General features: G+C 46.2%; 1 protein-coding gene across 1 annotated transcript in view; it reads left to right on the top strand.

The window, feature by feature from the left end:
• LOC310783206 (transmembrane protein 132C) overlaps positions 1-21,615 on the top strand; it is a gene marked incomplete at both ends in the record, with an annotated part of 167,185 nt that overhangs the window by 142,336 nt on the left and 3,234 nt on the right. Inside the window, 3 exons of the mRNA XM_083644007.1 lie at positions 5,082-5,225; positions 12,157-12,365; positions 19,462-19,735. Coding sequence (XP_083500133.1) covers positions 5,082-5,225; positions 12,157-12,365; positions 19,462-19,735 — 627 coding nt within the window. The remainder of the gene's footprint in view (positions 1-5,081; positions 5,226-12,156; positions 12,366-19,461; positions 19,736-21,615) is intronic.

Genomic DNA, 21,615 nt, shown 5'->3' with positions numbered 1-21,615 from the left:
CGTAGACGACAGTGCCATGTCAGAATGCATATTGCCTTTTAACAAGCACCGTTATCAGCTCTTATCCTTCAATTGGCTCTTCAACACTAATTCATATGGAGCGGCGCCAGACAGGGAGGGGAAGCGGGACAAGCAGCAATATCCTCTCAGAAAGCAGCAGGGGTTTATGGGAAACACAAAAAAATGGGCTACACGTAGCCACTAAATATTCGAAAACGAACGACCAAAATCTTTCTCGAAGACCAATCACACCAAAACTGAGTTCAAAATAGATTTCAGATGCGCAGTATTGTACGTGAAATTCCCCTTTAAGATGTCTTAATCTCTGAGACAAGAATCCCATAAATCTCTGACCCTAATAAAAACTCGAATAAAAAACCCTCATCAAGTAATAGAAGAATTATTCGGGTTTTACCGGCTCATATTTCATCGCGAACTGAGTGAATAACGCTCCTGTTGTGCACCAGTGGTCTTCATTTTGCGTTTAATTGCGATGTCTGGGTCTGTGTCTGACTGCACCGTGGACCACTGATGCATCACTGTATAGGCTCCCACTGTGGCTTATTACTGCCAGGCCCTGCTCTCTGCTGCCCCCAGCCTGCTTGTCGGGTCATCTCCAACTGCTGCAATCTAACATTAGCCTGCGCTTCCTCCAGGTCCCAGCCATTTATACCCTATCATGTATTACAGGCGACCCTCTGGAAATGGAGGAAACCCAGTAGACATCGAATTAATTTACAGCAACTCTCGATTTTAAGGGGAATTGAATCAAAGTCAGTGGCACAGAGAGAGCGCGGGGTTTATATTGCTATATAACACTGTCACAGTCTATAAAATTGTAATGAAAAGCCATTTGAAGATTAAGTGTTTTTTTTGTGTGATTCATTGGTATCATCTTCTTGGCTCAACTAATAATCATTTCACTCCAAAGCTGAATGGACTCCGTAAATTGATGCCTACAAACGACCAGGCTCCTTTCAACCAAACTTAATCCTCCTTTTCTCTGTTTTTTGTACGTCTCAAGCTCACAAACACAAGTCTTCCGAAGCCTAGTGTGAGCAGAGCAGTGGTACTTCCCTGGTTGTGGAATATGGTGACAGGAAGTCATACACTGTAGATAGGGCCTGTCTGAGCTTGCCAGTATTAGGAATATAAAAGAATGTGGGATTTTATTCAACAGGCTTCAGGTATTAGATTCCACAGTAAAAAAAAGAAAGCTTCAAAATAATTAGGTCCTAGCTACCTCAATGGAATTCTAGAGCCATGTCTTCAATGCTGGCATAGCTGCAATGCAGAGAAGGAAAATGGAGGTACTCTTGGGGTTTCTATTCATGGAAATTAAAGAAATCACCGTAATTGTCTTTTTAATATCATCCCAATGGCACTTTTAGCAAAAACAGCTTTCATGGAGAGACATTTTTCATTCTGTTCAGTTAGGGAGTGTCATCCAAGTTCTTCAATGTCAAGGAGGCAATGTTCAATGTACAGTGCAAGTAATGAAGAGCACATTTTGCCTTCAAGGTGAGCCATTTATTATGGTACCTCAGCTTCCATAGCAATTTATCTAATTGAAGTTGAATTTCTAACAGAAACGGGGACTTGGACTTGAGACTTGGACTTGAGTCACACTTAAGTCACACACACAGTGACTTGAGACTTGACTTGAGACTTGTCCTCAAAGACTTGAGACTTGACTTGGACTTGAGATTTGGGACTTGTGAACAATCATTATTTGTGTGTGTCCTAATACTAATAATAATGTCAACTCAATGCTGATATTGTATGCTAATAGATAAAGGAGTGAGGATAATACAGTACATGCTTTGAATTCCTTAGTTTTAGCTATGCAGTCTTCTAAGCAGACCGGATGGCATCCAGCAGATGATAGAAGTTAGAACGCTCATCCGTAAGAGACTTGAGACTTGACTTGCACTCTATAGCTCAAAGACTTGAGACTTGACTTGGACTATAGCTCAAAGACTTGAGACTTGACTTGCACTCTATAGCTCAAAGACTTGAGACTTGAATTGGACTATACCTCAAAGACTTGAGACTTGACTTGGACTATACCTCAAAGACGAGACTTGACTTGCACTCTATAGCTCAAAGACTTGAGACTTGACTTGGACTATACCTCAAAGACTTGAGACTTGACTTGCACTCTATAGCTCAAAGACTTGAGACTTGACTTGGACTATACCTCAAAGACTTGAGACTTGACTTGCACTCTATATCACAAAAACTTGAGACTTGACTTGGACTATAGCTCAAAAACTTGAGACTTGACTTGGACTATAGCTCAAAAACTTGAGACTTGACTTGCACTCTATAGCTCAAAAACTTGAGACTTCACTTGGACTATAGCTCAAAAACTTGAGACTTGACTTGCACTCTATAGCTCAAAAACTTGAGACTTGACTTGGACTATAGCTCAAAAACTTGAGACTTGACTTGCACTCTATAGCTCAAAAACTTGAGACTTCACTTGGACTATAGCTCAAAGACTTGAGACTTGACTTGCACTCTATAGCTCAAAAACTTGAGACTTGACTTGGACTATAGCTCAAAAACTTGAGACTTGACTTGCACTCTATAGCTCAAAGACTTAAGACTTGTAGACTTGGACTTGCAAAAAAAAAAACTTGTGAGCATCTCTGATTTCTAACTGAGTGGGTAGAAGAGACAAGCCCACGTGCAGGGCTGACTGTGGAGAGTTATCTCTCACTCATCTTAATTGGCCCCAATTATATTCAATGACACGGCGATGTGTGCGTAATGAAAGGTTAAGAACTCTGTTCAGAGTAATGACACTGTGCCAATGAGCTCCTAACTAGGGCTGCCTACTACTTACTCACTCTCACAGCGCCGAGGTCATCTACTGGCACTCACTCACTAATTGTCCTCCAACTACAGTCTAGGAGCCAATTGCCGCATCATCAGTGCTCTTCACACACAGCCTAGTTCAAGATGAGTGGCCAGTAAAGCCATCATTTATGTGAGATCTCTTGGAGCGAGCCCTGGCAGGCTAGGTTTCTAGAACATCAATGACTCATGAGTCCGTCTATGAAGTCCTCCCCTTCGTCCTGCCGACACCCCCCACCCCCCTTCCCGCCTGCTGGGGGCGAGACAAGAGTAACTATCATGCCCCCTGTGGTGCAGGAGAGGAAAGCTGGAGGGCAGGAGGACATGGTGGTGCTTTCTGAAACATCTTATTAGTGGATGATCATGCTGGAACTAACCTTCCCCCTATCCACCTTATTTTTGAATGCCCCTCTGTCAAATGATTATGGGTGCAAGGTCCGGTCTAGAACGTGACTGACCTTCCACGATGTAGCAGCCGGATGTTAACGTTACTTGTTGGCAGAGGGTCTGCGGCGCTCGTAACTGAGGGCATTTCCTCGTCAAACTCCGACGGTGAAAAAAGTTTGCTCGTCACAAAGAAATAACTCGGTTGACGACTTATTTAAGGGAATGTAATTGCGGTATACGGTATATCACATCCGCTAACCTGCTGCTCTTTGAACAAGTTGGGATATTTATCGGCGAGATGTTTGGCCAAGCTGGACGTGATTGCTTTGAAACATCGTTTACAGACCGGCTATGTTGTGTCCGTGTCAGCAATGTAACGGTGAGAGGGGACTGGGAGGATTACACCGGAGGAAACGCCCATATTTCATGTAAGGCATCATGGCAGCTAGGAATAAGGTGGATAGGAGGAGGATAATGGAGGATGCCAGTGAGAGAAGGGGCCAAGTATGGAGGCTGAAAGCAGGGGTGGCATGAACAGTGTGTGCCCCACTAGGTGGGCTGCAGAAGGCTTATCTGGCAGGATCTGTTGGCACGGCTCTGCTCAGCATTTTAGAACAAGAGTCACAACCACCACAGAGGCTGCGGAGAGGGCTTTAAAATGGCTGTGGATGTGGATCTGAAGTACTTACTTCTGTGTACTCTGCCAAGGGAGGCTGAATGTCCGGAAGCACCCTATGACCCCATGTGGTGATGTGCCCAAGTGCCTCACACACTCATCACAGACGTAAAGCAACAAAAAGCACTCGCATACAGACCATGAATATCTTTCCCTGCATGAAATATAATTCTTTCAGCATTTCAGTCCCATTTTTCCTATGAAGAATCAAGTAAAGTGTAAAATGTATCTGACAGCTTGTTATTTTGACGAGGAGCCAGCCACAGTGCTACTGTATGCTTATAGCTTATTGCTTATTGCTTTCATCAGTCAGCTCCACAGCAATGGAACCTTTTGGATTCATTCTAGTAATTACATCCAAAACTAGAGACCATCTTACGATAGGACCACACCAGCCACGGCACCCGCGACTTATCGCGCGTTCCATTAAAACTGGGAGCCTAGGATTTCACGGTTGAGTGACGTCACCCCCGAGTTGTCGATGTTCCATTTAAACTGTTGGGAAAACAGCCAGGGTTAGCTCTAGCCAGGCTAGCAATAACAGTTGATAACAATGCAGTAACATGTCTGCACAGATAGAAGTTAGACAGTGCTGTGTGTATGAGTGATTTAATGAGACACAAAAAAGACAGAAGTGAGGCACCTGCGAGTTCGGCTGAGAAAATCCGAGCACAGGTGACGTCACCGTCGGAGCTCATGACCTTTGAACTGTCACAATCCCAGCTCCCGGGGGGGGGGGGGGGGGGGCAGCTACACCTGTAAAGTTTCGTGACTGGAGCTTGCATGGTTTTGTAGCAACACACAACTTACAAACTCCACAGCAGGTACTCGCACTATAGTGGAATTTAAAATTAGACACAAATTTACGCATCTCTGCTGTGACCACTTTGCTCACCAACAGCGATCAGTCAAGAGCTGCCCACCCAGCAGTGGAGCTGATTCCATCCAGAGCTGTTCCAGACCTACTAATTACTAATGATGCAGTGATTGTACCAAGCTTCTCTAGCTCATCCTCACGTGACCAGTGCTGTGCTGATCTCTCTCTCTCTCTCTCTCTCTCTCTCTCTCTCTCTCTCTCTATCTCTCACACACACTCACTCCCTCTCTCTCTCTCTCCCTCTCTCCCTCTCTCTTTCCCTCGCTCTGTCCCTGTTAGGACTCAGAGATCTTGAACACTGCGGTGCTGACCGGTAAGACGGTGGCCGTCCCAGTGAAGGTGGTGGCCATCGGAACAGACGCCACCGTCACCGACATCTCCGAAGCAGTCAAGTGTGGCTCCACAGACGAAGATGTGGTCAAGGTCAGTGAGCACAACTGATGAAAGGAAAATGAGTTTCTGTTTCTCGACTCATCGCAAAACATACTTTGCCGTTGTCTGGCTTCAAATTGATTTTTGCAGGTACTTTATACAACAAAGTATTTTATTTCTCTAAGACCCGGCGGTGGATGGCGAGGTGTTTACATTAACAACAGGAATACAAAGAAGAACACGGGCCAATATCATTATGTAAATATGGGTATGCACATCGTTGTTAGCAGGGTGCAGAAATGTTGCTGCTTATCTGAACCTGGATGCAACATCTTTTCTCAATTGTTCAATATTTAAAGAGATTTTCACTGTCACTTCCTACAAGTCCCCAGAAGTGTCACGCATTTGAAAATGTCCCTTTTATTATTTATTCCAAATTCCATTCAGAGTCATTTTTTGTCAGCATTTGACACCGAGTGCGTTTACATGCACACAATAAACGGATAACTGAGAATAATCAGGTCACTGGCAATAATCTGATTTCCGCGTTCACATGCACTTAGCAATAAATAGCGGGAACTCACCTCAGTGCGCGAGTGGACATACACAAAATGAAGAAACCCGATGATTCAGCAGAAACCTAGGTGTGTTTATCGGTTTTCTCATAAACTGATAACGGCCTTTATCCAATAAAGGATGCTGTTTACATGACGCTTGAATAATCAGGTAAACTCTAGAAATCCGATAATAAACGGTTTATTAGTGTGCCTGTAAACGCACTCAATGGGAACACGCTGTTTTCCTCTAAACAAAGAGACAGCAGGGCCCCTCCTGATTATGAGAGCAACTCAAACACAAGTGTAATTATCATATCAAACTGACAAAGGATAAACAGTGAATATGTGAATCGCTGATGATGACGACTGACAATATACAGGCATTGCAAAGCATTACAGGCATTGCCTTAAACCTTGTGTTCAATCAATCAAAGTGTTAGAAATGTGACAGATTAGAAGATTTTCTATGTACAGGTACAGCACTGTATAGCACATCTTAAAAAATCCTCCAGAAAGGGTAAACAAACACCACAACAAAAGCACATAAAGGTGTTTATTTGATATGCGGCGAGCGGTGACAGGTCGCTGGAGTTTTCCTTTATTTTTAGAGCCCTTTTCAAACCTGGGGCACCACCACGCACAACAGAACAGCCAGTCCCTTGTTGTGAAGTTGAGCGTTTGCAGCAGTGGCTCAGCAGCACTGCACAGGACCAACTCACTCTCCAGCTGGACTCCTAATGACTCCTTCATTATCTATAGAAAGGCCAAGCCTCGACAAAAAAACGGAGGAGAGAAAGAGTGTGAAAATGCCTGCGGTGTGTTTCCTCTCCTCCTAACTGGCTGAGACGTTGTACAGCATCTAGAAACAGGGCTGCAAGTGCTCCATCCAACAATGCCTTTTCCCTGTCTTTGAAGCTGTCATCAAGGGCAGATTGGAAAGCAGCATAAACCAAATCAAGTTGAAATATTGTCCACTAAAGAGCTATAATGGAAACATCTCAAATTTAAAGCCAAAACCTAGTCCAGTGTTTCTCTCATTTGTAGACTGTAGGATTATTCTGGGGTAAATGAATCTGAACCAGACTATACTGTATATATGCAAGGCAGTGAAGGAATAATATCCACTATCTATTTTAGATAAAGACATTTTAAAACAATTAGGGGTCGTTACATGGTCCTTTCTTGGGTCTTCCTCTCCTCTCCTCTCATCTCCCTTGAATTTAAAAAGGATTCTCCAGGTCACATGCTTTTCCTTTCAATCTCTTTGGGGCATCGTGTCGCTTGAACAAATCTTGTGTGACGTGTGTGTGTGTGTGTGTGTGTGTGTGTGTGTGTGTGTGTGTGTGTGTGTGTGTGTGTGTGTGTGTGTGTGTGTGTGTGTGTGTGTGTGTGTGTGTGTGTGTGTGTGTGTGTGTGATGTCTGTAGGCAGAAATAAGCCTCCTGCTTTGTTATGTTGTTCTTTTTGGGCTCGTAGCGAGGTTTATTTTTGACAGTCCAATTTAGAGCCACTGCATGTAGCCTGGCTCGCTGTGTGTGTGTGTGTGTGTGTGTGTGTGTGTGTGTGTGTGCGTGCGTGCGTGCGTGCGCGCGCGCGTGCGTGCATGTGTGTGTTCCTCCTCCTCCTGGTTACATAGCAGAGGTTATTAAATGCCTCATCTAAAAACAATAATGGACAGTTTCTCACTTTAAATTGCATTGATTGAACTTTTGCTACAATAACTGACATATATTTGCAATTAAGTACATGTGACAGCCTTAATATGACCTCTTCTTCCTCAGTCTTTTCAGTCCCAAAAGAAGTATAATGCGGTAGCACAAACAAGGTGTTTATGCATCCGTTTCCAGAAGCTAATTTGTCTCCATGTTAACCATGAGCAGTTAGGCAGGGTCATGCTATGGGTGGTGCGTTCATAACTGCTGCCACATGGAGCAAGGAGGGTTATGAGAATATGAACAGTTCCCCCCCCTCATTGCATTGCAGTGAGTGGTGTGGCTTATGCAGAGGAGTATGGCCGGCTTAATTGCTTCTGTCAAGCCGACTCTATGTACAAGGCAGAGACAGGCTCCGCCCACCTTCATGCTCCCTACTCCCTACTCCCATCGCTCATCTCTGCCATGGATTGTATCTGTCTGGCGAGTTGTTAATTTGCGGGGCTCGATCCAGAGACAGCCTTAATGGCCTCTGTAAGTATTCTCCCGTTAGCTGCCTAATGTGTGATGAATGTGCGCGGGGATCCTCCTGGACGTTTATGATGCCGTGCGGGATGAGAGTGACAGAGAGTGTATAACTCACAGAGAGGCTCCCACCCTCAATATGCCACAACACGCGTCCTGCTGCCGGGGGCGTGGTCAAGGGAAGCACGCGCGCGTGTGTGTGTGTGTGTGTGTGTGTGTGTTTGGGGGGCGTGTCTTTTTATCTTAAAATATTGATTTCGAGTTACGCCGCGGCCAATAATGCGCCACAGGAGGCCGGTGTTAGCCCGTCAGTTGTAATGCGTCGGGATGGCTGGATGTCAGCTGCCATGTTCTGCGTAATTGTTTCTGCTCAGATTGTTTGGGAACGGATCAAAGAAATGCCAGCAGGCAGTTCATTTCCCTGTCAAGAGACATATTTGAGCAAGTTAATGAGTCTCACATTGATGCTGGCAGTCAACATTCTCACCTTGTTCTAATCTCGTCTGACAGATACCAGTGTGCTTTTGCCTTCGCCTTTTTGGATCTAAAGCAAAAAGTCTATAGACGTTTTATTGTGAAAGTGAAAGTGAGCGATGTGCTGTGTATGTGGCGATGGAAATGGGATTGTCGCCGGCTTGTCTTTTATTGATCATGTCACTATTAGGTCCGTCTCACTTGTCGTCCAGTCAGGAGTTATCTAGCCTACAACTGCCTGCCTGTGCGGACGCCGGACAGGTTGCTGAGCTTCAACTTGAGAGGAAAGGGCGGAGACAAACAGAGTGTGTCTCTAAAGGCACTTGAGTGTCAGCAGACGGAGCGTAGTGAGAGGAGGAGGAGGAGAGCAGAACACTGAGGGCTGATAAGGAGCGGGGACTCGTGTGACATCTTTATCAGTTCAAACACACTGTCACCCTGGGAGAAGTGACAGAGCCCAGTCTGCTGACTGTAGCCAGGGGAGCCACCACGCCAGTTTCTGTTATGTCCAAACCTTCAAATGTAATTTTTCTACAAATATTGCAGTGTGTCCCTAGTACTCGTAGTGCCAGTGTAGCACTACTGCCTTACCTACTTATCCAGGCTTTGACCTCTAACGGGCTTTATTGGCTTCAGAACTCATCAAGTTGCCCCAGCGCAGATGAATGATCCAATATTCCTGCATGTACAGAGTTGAAAATGCGAGCCTTGTGCGCTCTTCAACATGAGTTCTCTGATGGTAGGCAGCAGCCTTGACAGATGCTCTGTGGCTTTCCAGCTCTCCACACAATAGATTCCAAGAGATTGTGATGTGGGGGCTCAGGCCAGAGGACAGGCATGAGACAGGTGATGTGGGGCTCAGGCCAGAGGACAGGCATGAGACAGGTGATGTGGGGCTCAGGCCAGAGGACAGGCATGAGACAGGTGATGTGGGGCTCAGGCCAGAGGACAGGCATGAGACAGGTGATGTGGGGCTCAGGCCAGAGGACAGGCATGAGACAGGTGATGTGGGGCTCAGGCCAGAGGACAGGCATGAGACAGGTGATGTGGGGCTCAGGCCAGAGGACAGGCATGAGACAGGTGATGTGGGGCTCAGGCCAGAGGACAGGCATGAGACAGGTTGTGATGTGGGGCTCAGGCCAGAGGACAGGCATGAGACAGGTGATGTGGGGCTCAGGCCAGAGGACAGGCATGAGACAGGTGATGTGGGGCTCAGGCCAGAGGACAGACAGGCACGAGTATTTATGTATTTCTGTTCCAAAGAGTTTCAATGGTTGTTTTTCTAAAATGAGATATGCACCATTATACAGAATGTAACCTACTGTAAAAAATGAAAACTAATAATGGTAACTCTTAAATAATAGCAGGCAGCTTGAGTCCTTGGTTGACAGAATGGTGACACACATATCCTTTATGTTTCAGATAGGCGTTAATGATTGATTGACTGACTGAATGAATTACTTCAGGCAATGTCCCCCCGCCCGAGCATCAACTGTCACATTTAAGTTGCCTCAAGGTGTCAGTATACTTACAGTAGTGTCTGCATGTACCGTGGCTCCTGGATGGCTTTCTGGGGGAAGCTAAGAAGGGATGACTCTGGTTAGTCCTTGCTGGATAGGAGACCATGGTGCTGGAAGTTGTGGTGGAGAAGTAGAGGAGTAGTAGGACATGCCCTTCCCTCTGGTCTCATGAATAATCTCCCCAAACGCACACCAATGTTACTTTTGGTGTGAGTTAATTTTCCTTTCCCAGGGCAGAGACAGGGACTCTGTCCTGTGAGTGACCGCCACCATTCAGATGAGACATTAAACTGAGGTCCTGACTCTATGTCATTAAAGAGCCCATCAGCACTCTGGGGTGTGACCCCGGTGCCCTGGCTCAATTCCCACACAGGCCTTCCTTCCATCATGGCCACCTAATCATCCCTCGTTATCTAATTGGCACATTGAGTCCTCAACTCTCCGCTGTGATAGATGATGTGCGCTGAGCGTTCTGGCGCAAACTGGCCGCCGTGCATCACCCAGGTGGGTGCTACTACACATCGATGGTGGATGAGTTGAGCCAAAACCCCACCCTTCCCCGCAGCGCTATAGAAAGGCAATCAATTAATTGTTGGTTTAGTGACGCTTACAGAGGAGACCCAACTGGAAAAGCTTTCCCACAAGGCAAGGCAGTCAGTCATGTGATATTTCAAATCAATCGCAGGTGATCAGGCGCTGGGGGGGCTGATGTGTGAAAGATGCCGCGGGTTCAGCCAGCCAGGCTGCACACAATCCGGAGCGCTGAAGCGCCGCGCCTCCTCTGCAAACATGTGCTTTTTTGCTGTTCACCAAGCAGGCGCTGTGTGTTGTGGAGCATGCTGCCAGCTTCACTCCAGAGGTGATGTGAGGTGGAGAGGAAGCTCACAGAGCGGGCGGATTCTGTCACAACGCACAGCTTTCTTCCTGGCCACAGAGGACATACTGCGTCTTGATGATGAATGGCTGTTTATGGTTTTATCTGGCTGCGGAGAAATAACTTGGAAACGTAAAAAAATAAAATAAGATATTTCCCCAGACCATCTACTGCCATCCAACTCCAGCCAAGGTAGTCTGCTGTATAATGGGATCAATAGGATTGACAAAATGCCCAGAGAAAAACAGAGAGTCTCTGTTTTTAAGATATACTGATTAATTGCCACTGTGTGTGTGTGTGTGGTGTGCTGTGTGTGCGCGCGCGCTCTCTCTCTCTCTCTCTCTCTCTCTCTCTCTGTGTGTGTGTGTGTGTGTGTGTGTGTGTGTGTGTGTGTGTGTGTGTGTGTGTGTGTGTGTGTGTGTGTGTGAGAGAGAGAGAGCATACAGTATGTGTGTATCTGCATTTGATTGATACAGTCCTGTAACTGATGGCGACGCCTCTAGAGATCCTTTTTGGCTTTATGGGTGTTTGTGTGGTCTTGTGTGTTTGTATTGCTCACATGGCCACTTCAAAAGGAGAGGGAATCTGGACATTGATCAGAGTCTGATACAAGTAGGCTAAAAGAGAAATGTTGGCGTGTGGGTGGGTGGCTTAAAAACAATTTTTTTTACTCAAAGCAACAAGGAGTTTTGTCTTTCCGTAGCGTGAAATTGGCCAGGTCATTTCTTTTGTAAAGCATTTTATGAAACAGATGGTGTTTGAAATTGTCATGTCATCGAGAGAGAGAGAGAGAGAGAGAGAGAGAGAGAGAGAGAGAGAGCTGCTCTCCTCTTCCTCGTCTCCATCTGTCGGCTCTGTTTTTAGCCGTAGGCAGAGCGATTATAGAAGAGCTGACCACGACCTGCATTCCCCTGGGTTCAGATATGTCCTCGCCGTCCTCCTCCTCCTCTTCTGGAGTGTGGAGCAGATAGTGTGTAGAGGACCTTTCATCTTGTTTCAAAGTAGTTACAGAAACACTGTATCAGTAGGGAGCTCTGCAATGTAAAGCCTCGCCCCTAATATATAAACCTACAAAGTGGGGTCCCGGGGATGAGTTATTTTCACTAAAAATTCCATCCATAAGTAACATAATGACAGTATGTATGACTATTTTGGTCATGGGCGTCATATACTTTCTGTAATAAAACATCTAAACGCAAAAAGCTCATCAGATTTGGGACCCTGGGACAAAATCTTATCAAATGAGTATCCAGGGTCCTTGATGTGAAAAAGTTTGCAAACCACTGACCTACAGCATAGTGCAGTCGCTCAATGCAGCTGTCTGAAGTGCTTAACTTCAATCCTGTCTCTCTTAATCCCCCCCCCCCCTCCTTCCGTCCAGGTGTCAGACAGGTGCGACTATGTTTTTGTGAATGGCAAGGAGATGAAGGGCAGAGTGAAGATGATGGTGAACTTCACCTACAGCTACCTGAGCACTCAGCTGGAGCTCAGCGTGTGGATCCCTCGCCTCCCGCTGCAGATCGAGGTGTCAGACACCGAGCTGAGCCAGATCAAAGGCTGGAGGGTGCCCATCACAGCCAGCAGCCAGAGGTACAGTACCATGTCCATGTGTCTGTTTGAAATGCTGCTTTGTGTGTGTGTGTGTGTGTGTGTGGTGTGCTGTGTGTGTACAGTATACGGTATTGATATACTGGTCATTATGTTCTCCAAGACAGACTGGATGCTGGACGGCAAAACGGGTTCATCCTACTTACTCATACAGATTGCCCGCTGATCCCTGACAGGGCCCATCCAGATCCTTGGTAAATTAAACGAAGATAACACAGAAACTTAACTGAACTACTTAAACGTAACCATAACATAACTTAAACCAATTCAGCCTCTTAATCAACCACATAGATGTCCTCAGTTTCTCTAAAACAGCGGTTCTCAAACTTTACTGATGCATGGCCCACTTGAAAATCTCAGAAATAATAATTGTGGAACACATCTGACCGTAAACAGTACATTACATTTTTACATTACATTACGTCATTTGGCAGACGCTTTTATCCAAAGTGACTTACAATAACACATTTTTGTCAGCAATAGAGCGATCAACTATGCAACACAGTCTATGACAACTACAACATCTGAAGGAATAGTGGTAAAGTTAAGTTAGTAATTTTTTTTTTTTTTTTTTTTTTTTTTTAAGAGAGAGAAAGAAGTTAGTTCAAGAAGGGCCCAGATGGAGCATGAAAAGGTGTGTCTTTAGACTTTTCCGAAAGATCGGCAGTGATTCAGCCGTCCTGACTGAAGGTGGAAGCTCATTCCACCATTGAGGTGCCAGGGACGAGAAGAGTCGCGATCGGGATGAGCGACTTTTTAGCCCCTGTAGCAAAGGAGGGGCGAGGCGTCCTGCGCTAGTGGAGGAGCGAAGGGAGCGGTGAGAGGTTTGGAACCTGACCACAGATTGCAGGTACAGAGGAGCTGTCTGGTGTACTGCCCTGTAGGCCAGGCCCAGTACCAGTGTCTTGAACAGAGGCCAAATAATGCGTTTTCAGAGCACTTTTTATTTTAATGATAAAAGGAGCTGTCCATCAGCACCACACTGAAATCAGAAACTAAAAGTGAGGGGCTGTCAGCAATAGGCTAATTAACGAATAATTGATTACAAATTAAATAACGGTATCATTCAACATACATCTCATACATAATAATAATATATATTTTTTCTCACAAAGATCTTAATGTTTTGTAATGATTTGTTGGCTGCTCTAAAGCAATGTCCCTAACGGTGTGACAAAGTTCAGGTCTTTGGTATGGCAGCAGCCGGCTGGCAGCACTGATCCAGGGTCTCTGCCACTGTGACCGTACTAAATACATCACATTTGCTTTTAGTGTTTCTTCCACAGTCTCCCCTTTTAGTGCAACGACTTAACGATCTATCTTGCAGTTAATTAACAGATTCCCTTCTCACTTTCCTTGCTCGGTGTTTGTAACAGAATGAGTCAGGATGAGCTTACGTACTTTAGGTACTCACTCTATACCTAATCACATTTCATTATGGACAATGTGCATTATTCACTCTATAGAGAGGGGAGAGGGGGGAGTACGGGGGAGAGGGTGAGAGAGAGGGGGGCGGGGGAGAGGGTGAGAGAGAGAGGGGGGGGGAGTACGGGGGAGAGGGTGAGAGAGAGAGGGGAGGGGGGGAGTACGGGGGAGAGGGTGAGACAGAGAGGGGAGGGGGGGAGTATGGGGGAGAGGGTGCGAGAGAGAGGGGAGAGTATGGGGGAGAGGGTGAGAGAGAGAGGGGGAGTACGGGGGAGAGGGTGAGAGAGAGAGGGGGGAGTACGGGGGAGAGGGTGAGAGAGAGAGGGGGGAGTACGGGGGAGAGGGTGGGAGAGAGAGGGGGGAGTACAAGGGAGAGGGTGGGAGAGAGAGGGGAGAGTACGGGGGAGAGAGAGGGGAGGGGGGGAGTACGGGGGAGAGGGTGAGAGAGAGTGGGGAGAGGGGGGAGTACGGGGGAGAGGGTGAGAGAGAGAGGGGAGGGGGTGAGTACGGGGGAGAGGGTGAGAGAGAGAGGGGAGGGGGGGAGTACGAGGGAGAGGGTGAGAGAGAGAGGGGAGAGTACGGGGGAGAGGGTGGGAGAGAGAGGGGGGGAGTACGGGGGAGAGGGTGAGAGAGAGAGGGGAGGGGGAGTACGGGGGAGAGGGTGAGAGAGAGAGGGGAGTACGGGGGAGAGGGTGAGAGAGAGAGGGGAGTACGGGGGAGAGGGTGAGAGAGAGAGGGGAGTACGGGGGAGAGGGTGAGAGAGAGAGGGGAGGGGGGGGAGCCTACATTATCCAACTAAATAGAATCAGGATGTCATGCCACAACTTTCTATTTGCATTAAACACACACACATATCAAAAGAGGATGTAATGAACTGTTGCGTTTATTCTTTATCAGAAGTGTCTTGCTGTCATATTTTCCCTTATATGGTTTCACATAAATGATAATAATCAGAGACCTTTGTCAACTATTGCATCAAAATAAGGAGCTGGCTGAAGTGGGAATGTATTGGATTTTAATCATGGCGGCCTGAGATAAGAGCATGAGGAGACTTGTGATCGTCGACTCAACTCCACACGTCTTCCTCCCAGCTCCAGTCTACTGACAGCTCCAGGCTGATAACAGAATGGCTGACCTGTGCAGTACAGCTTGTCATGGTGAGTGGCTTCAGGTGACTCGCTCCTGCTCCTCAGGAGGACAGAACAATATTCGAGCGGTCCTGAGGTCAGACCTCTCCCCCCCTGGGGCCTCATCACTAGCCGTGAACGCTCAGTTGTTGTGCACTGCTGCTTTGCAGGTGTTGACATCCATGAGTTGACGGAGCAGCTATCAGCCTTAACCTGCTGTAATTACTGCGGTGAAAAGCGTGGAGCTTGGACTTGGACTCGGAGTCGACCTACGTGCCGATGTGGCCCCTGGATGTGGCCCCTCTAATGATCTTGGCTCCCCTCTTGTTTTGCCTGAGAGAGGTGCAGCAGCATTCCACTAACGCCGTAGCTTGTTGAGGATGTCGCTCCCTCGGCTGGGTGTTGCTAGGCCCTTTATCAGCGGGGACAGCCTGGGCTGTGTTGCCATTGTGGACACCAGACAGACCCACTGCCGCCCGGACCGCCGGGAGCTTTGTTTTCCCTCCGTCTTCCACCCGTGTTTGTTTATCTGGGAATAACAGGCGTGACCTTGCAAAGTAGCAGCACGCCTGTTGGCGGGAATAGACATTTGGTCCACTCTCAAGCCTGCAAGGGGGCTGACTCAATCAGCTACAATACTCAGTGTTGGGACCTTCCTCCCTCTGCCAGTCATGGCCACACCGAGAGAGAGAGAGAGAGAGAGAGAAGAGAGAGAAGACGACAAGAGAAGAGAGAGAGAGGGAGAGAGAGAGAAGAGAGAGAAGACGACAAGAGAAGAGAGAGAGAGAGAGAGAAAGGAGACGAGAAGAGAAGAGAGAGAGAGAAGAATAGAATGAAAGCAGAGGGAAAGAGTCATGGTGATGTGGGGGAGGGGAGGGGGGTTACACCACCTTTCCCGTCTCTAAGCTCTGTCAAAACATGGACAAGATAAGCCTTCCCAGACGAGTAGCCTCGGTGTAGCACTCAGGCAACTCCTTTAATAGGCCTTCCAGGATGTATTGGATTTTTTGCCCTATTTTATAGTGTTTATAAATTAGCATTCATTTTCATACATAATTGTTCATCTTGTCCTTAGCTGACTTGTAAAACTGACTGACTGCTCTATTTACTGTCAAATAAAGCAATTGAATTCCAAAGCAGATTTGAGCAACGTTTCCTGTTTGCTGGATAGAGCCACTGTACTGTTAGTAGATAGAGACAGCAGTGCCTATCGCTGCCCAAACGACCTTCATTATATTCCTGCAGTAGAAAATAACATGCAGCAAATTGGCAAAACAAATAGAGCAGAGGATCCACGGGGCACAACCGAAATCAGCATGACACAAACATTAATATTCAGCATCTCTCAATGCCAGGACTGGGCACGGAGTGAATGAAGCAGAAAGAAAAATGGCTTTCTGACACAGGTGGTTCTCTGAGCCGAGTCTGATTTGTCTATTAGATTAACCTTAGATTAGATTTGGAGATGGCTGCTGCCTAGCCACCAGCACATTAGATTCATACCACAGCTAAAATGGCTCTACTGTATAGGAACAGCCTGCCTGCTCAGCCAGCGTCTGTATAGATGTATGGCTAAATGCTGATTCAATCAATATGTCAAAGTATACAGAAGGTGTTCCTGTGCCCTTTGTCAAATTGAGGAGTACCAGTGTGAGTTAATTGAGCAGGAATGCAAATTTCAAATGCTGTTTGAACATCCAAATTATTAATGAAAATGTATAATTATAAAATTATTAATTATTAACTAATTATTAATAATACATTCATTTGTAAGGAATTGTAAAAGGAAAATTAACATTTATTCAGTGATCCTTGTATCACAAGCCTTCTCGGTCAATTTTAGAATAGGTATTCAAATGTGTGTGTGTTTTCTTTAGGTTATTATAGTGTATGTGAATTTGGTTCGGGGCCTTTGATGTAACCTTGACTGGCCCGCCCAGTGTAACAGCAGCATGTATTTGAATCAATTGGAAACAGTGTTGACTCAAAAACATCCTTGCCTGGTATAAGCTCGCACACTAATTCTGCTTACGTGTGTTATAAATTACATAGAAGCCACATGGATAGCAAATAAAAGCTGACATGATTGACGAATTAGCAGCCGTGAATGTGCACTAAAGCTGTCATGTAGGGTCTACTCAGTCAGGAATAAGCAATCTGCTGTTATTCACTAGGTTTCAAATCAAGAGGAACTGTTCAACTACAAGCCAGAGACATATTAGCCGGGGAAACAGCTGCTCTACAAACCCTTTGTGGCCCAATCAATTCATCTCCACTGTCTTCCCCTCTCTCTACCCTGTTCTTAAGCTACGTTCAAAGCCACATCATGTAACCAACACGTGACATTGGACTCAGACTAAGTCAGTGGTTAGCACTGTTGCCTCACAGCAAGAAGCTCCCGCATTGGAAACCCTGGTCCGTCCCAGGTCCTTTCTGTGTGGGTGGCATGTGTTTGTGTGGGGTTCCTCTGGGTGCTCCGGGTTTCCTCCCACCATCAAAGACATGATGCATGCTACGGTTAATACTCCTGTCAGTGTGTGTGTGTGTGTGTGTGTGTGTGTGTGTGTGTGTGCGTGTGCGTGTGCGTGTGCGTGTGCGTGCGTGTGCGTGTGCATGCGCGCGCGAGTGTGTGTGTGTGTGTGTGTGTGAGTATGTGAGGCACTGGCAATGGAACTGGAGTTCCAAGGGACAGCAGTTGAAAATTAGCCATCTGGCTAACACTGGCACATTTACAGTAATGTTCATTCATGTGCCTTCATTGTCCTTCAAATAAATAAACAAATCAAATCATGCTCTTCTCATGTGCAGAGACTTGCTGCTGGGTGAGAAAGCTATCAAGCCCAATAATAACCTTCACTGTGGGTGATCTGCTCATCTACTGTGTCACTTGGCTGAATCACTTGTTGACCTTGAACCTTGAACCTGCTGTGATTGCGATATTGTTGCAGTCTGGCGAAGCCAAAACGTTTCTTCCCGAGACCCTCCATTTTCCACGGTGAGATGATTCCCCTCTGTGAAGGCCTGTCCTTCAGTAGCTTGTGAAATAACCCCATGTCAAGAAGTCTGCCCTATCTTGTCAGTGAAGGTCCTGAGCTCTTAACTCTAGCGTACAGTACTCTCTCTAGGCTTCTCTCTACTGCGTGCAGACAACATCTTGATTCCCTCAGCTCCACATGCAGCAGATTTCTCAGGGGATCCACCCCGAAAGAGACGAGCAGAAATCTCGAGAAAGAACAGTTTAAAAGATTAATTTATTTTCTTCTCCCCTCTATCATGATCTGAACATGTGTGCGTGTGCGTGCACGCACGTGTGTGTGTGTGTGTGTGTGTGTGTGTGTGAGAGAGAGAGAGGCGGGAGGGGGGGGGAGGAAAAGATGGCGATGATTAGACACTGCAAGGTGGGTGTGTGGGCCTATAGTATATGATTACTAGCTTTGTTGACAAAGCACTTTACTGTTTGCACGAGTCCCAACTGCGTCCCCCCCCCCCCCAGTAAGACCGAAGAGCTGCACCAGCATTTATTCTCCCGGATCAACCGATCAAACATTGCTTTCTCACCATCTCAGGGTGCTTTATCTGTATTTCTTTTCAACAAAGTTGTTTGTTGAAGCAAAAAATAAAAAAAACAGGTAATGGGCAAAATCTATTATTGTTGCTATATTGTAGCCATTTAAAGCTAGTTTGTCACGTTCAAAGTAATGTTCCCACTGAGACATAACTCAGCTTGTGGAGGTCGATTTGTTGCCTACAGCAATCAAATTAGATTTGCTACCAACAGAGCTGTCAGGGAAGGTCTTACGTAAAGCAGTTAGGAGGTGTATGCACATTCAAAATCCTGACTGGGTGCTTCGTACTACATACTGTATGCCTGACACAGATAGAAAAAACTATATCTATACACCGTTAGTTGTTTAATCAGCAATATTTCATCTTCATGGGATCTATGCCTGACTAAGATTGAAGTTTAAACCTTGCTGAGAATACACACAAAGCAAGCATCCGTGCAGAGTGAGGCTATCTTTTTTCCCTCTATTCCTTAAACCACCGTCTGTATTCATGCTGTAATATAGCTTTGCCGTGATTATACGTGACAGTGATGCGATAGGTTTGAGCAGCAGCCAGCAGCACTGAAGTACCCGTACGAGCGTCCTCTGGGGTATTATGGCTTTGATCAAATGGTTTAAAGCACACGTGAACTGTCTGAAATGTTTTATTCAGAGTAGGGTACGTGTGAGTGGAAAACAAAAAAAAAGCTGGAAGATAAATACTGTATATAGTTTTCTTGTTGACATTATCATATTGAATAATTGTGAAATAAACACGCGCACGTCTGCTTTCCAAGTACTGAGTCTGAAAAACAAAGGAATGTAAATTAACGACAAGAATCTGCACACAACAGCTCCCAAATACTTAATTTAATTCATACATGCGACATTTCGTCTTTTACTTTACACGGAATGTGTCTGACCCATCCGACTGCTTTGCTGTACAGTATAGTGTTATTTGGCTGTTCTTCTCAATGGCAGGTCCACACGGGACAGCGAGGATGAGGACGATGAAGACAGGCGAGGACGAAGCTGCACTCTGCAGTACCAGCACGCCATGGTCAGAGTGCTGACCCACTTTGTGGCTGAGGCAGCCGAGCCGCGGGGTCAGCTGACCTTCATGCTGGGCACTGATTGGCAGGTGGACATCACAGAGCTAGTGTGGGACTTCCTGAAGGTAGAGGACGCGCAGATCGCACAGCTGCTGGACGGGAGAATACTGGTGGGACTTGACGTGGGAATGACCACTATCCAGGTAGGCCATGTGTCAGCGCTTTCCCTAAACCGGTGGTTCTCACAGTGGGGTCCGGGGACCCCCCCAGGGGTCCTTGAGGGGGTTCCAGGGGGTCCCCAGCAAAAAGGGGGATCATTTATTTTCACTATAATTCCATCCATAAGCAACACACTAATGTACAGTATGACTATTTTGGTCATGGGTTTCATACACTTTCTGAGATAAAACTACCAGTGCAGTGAGTAAAGAGTAACCTCACTCCCAGATGTCTCAAGAGATGCTCTAGTGACAGATGTTAGAGCCCATGGGTTTTAGCCTCCTCACTAGAGTGTTTACCTCCCACGCCATAGGTTCCCGGTTCGATCCCCAGCTGCGGGGGCACTACAATGCAGGTTATACACAATACCACCTACCTACCATGCCTTCCATTCAGGCAGGTTTGCATCATTTGAATTGCAGTTAATACGCTACATCTCTGTATAAAAGAATCAATGAGGCACAGTGAAGCAGGAAATGTGAATAATATACTGGAGGCACCTGAACATAATTTATTTCAAGGACAACGGAGGCTTTTGTCTGTGTTGTGGTGCGACTGCTACAATGTAGCACCTTTTGTCTGGTGCAGACAGGTATAGTTATCAGTGCGTCATACAGTGCCTTTACACGCACACTAATAAACTGTTTATTATCGGATTTCTGGAGTTACATGATTACTCCCAGTCATCGGTTTATTGCATGTAAACACACTCATAGTCAGTGCTGCAGGCTCCGGGGGGGCTGCTTTGGACCGTGAATAATAAATACAGTGGACGTGCCCTCCCCCGGCCGAGACCCTTTTCAGGTGAACAGGATAAATATCAGTCCCCTATTGGCATGTGTGCAGTGCAGACGCAAGCATCCACACCTGCCCCCCCCCCCCCACACACACACACACCCTCACAAAAACAAACATAGATCAGAAAACACTTATTCTTGGTTCAAACGAGCCCAAAGTCTGACAGCCGCGGGTACCTTTCACCACCAACAGAGACATGTGGAGACATGGAGACATGTGGAGCACATGGAGACATGTGGAGCACTTGGATGTATGGATGCATGCAGAGAAACATCACATGTGCCTCAAACAGCATGCAGTCATCACAAACCCAAATTAGACTTCCCCAGTCTCTCGATTTAGGTGAAAGGGTGCCTTTCCGGTGTGGATTAGCAGTAATAATCAAACGGAATGGATTCTTCCATGCCAGAGGTATGGAGGGTGGGTGGCAGCCAAGTGGAGCCGTTTTTTGATCTACTCAACCTGAGTAAAGAGATCAAATAAAAAGTGGTTCTTATCTGGCTTTTTTCCCCCCTTTTGCATATTGCACAGGTGCTCGTGAGCCTTTTATGTCAGATGAAATGGCTGCAAAGACACTTTCTTAAATCACCTCAATGATCACAAGTTAAAGTCGTAATCCGCAAGATTTTTCTGTTTATTCTGGTGACATTTGTGGTGCTAAACAGTTATTCTGTGGTGACAAAACTTGCACTTGTTTTGCAAAGAAGTCTCACTGTATGCCTTTCTCATGACATGCCATTAATGCAGTGATACTCAACTGGCGGCCCGCGGGCGATGGAATTGCAATTTTTTTTTTTTTTTTTTTTTTACAGTGCACCTGAACGCAACATGCAAGATACCCGCTGAATAAGTGTCCAAATGTTCATGTAATTCTGGCCAATACTCACACTTCTGTTATAGCATTTCAGTCTGGAATATGGAATATCTTTCAATAATCTATGATTTAGCTGCTAAATTGTCAAATACTGCCGTCTGCTCGCTACCCAGGCACTTATGTACTGTATGTACTTAACCTAAGTACTGTAACTATCCGGTGTGCACAACATTGTCAGACTAAACTCCGTCT

The sequence above is a fragment of the Poromitra crassiceps genome (genome assembly GCF_964638095.1).
Source record: "Poromitra crassiceps genome assembly, chromosome: 10".
Classification (NCBI taxonomy): domain Eukaryota; kingdom Metazoa; phylum Chordata; class Actinopteri; order Beryciformes; family Melamphaidae; genus Poromitra; species Poromitra crassiceps.
The sequence above is the reverse complement of the archived record's forward strand: the minus strand, read 5'-3'. Positions and strand labels throughout refer to the sequence as shown.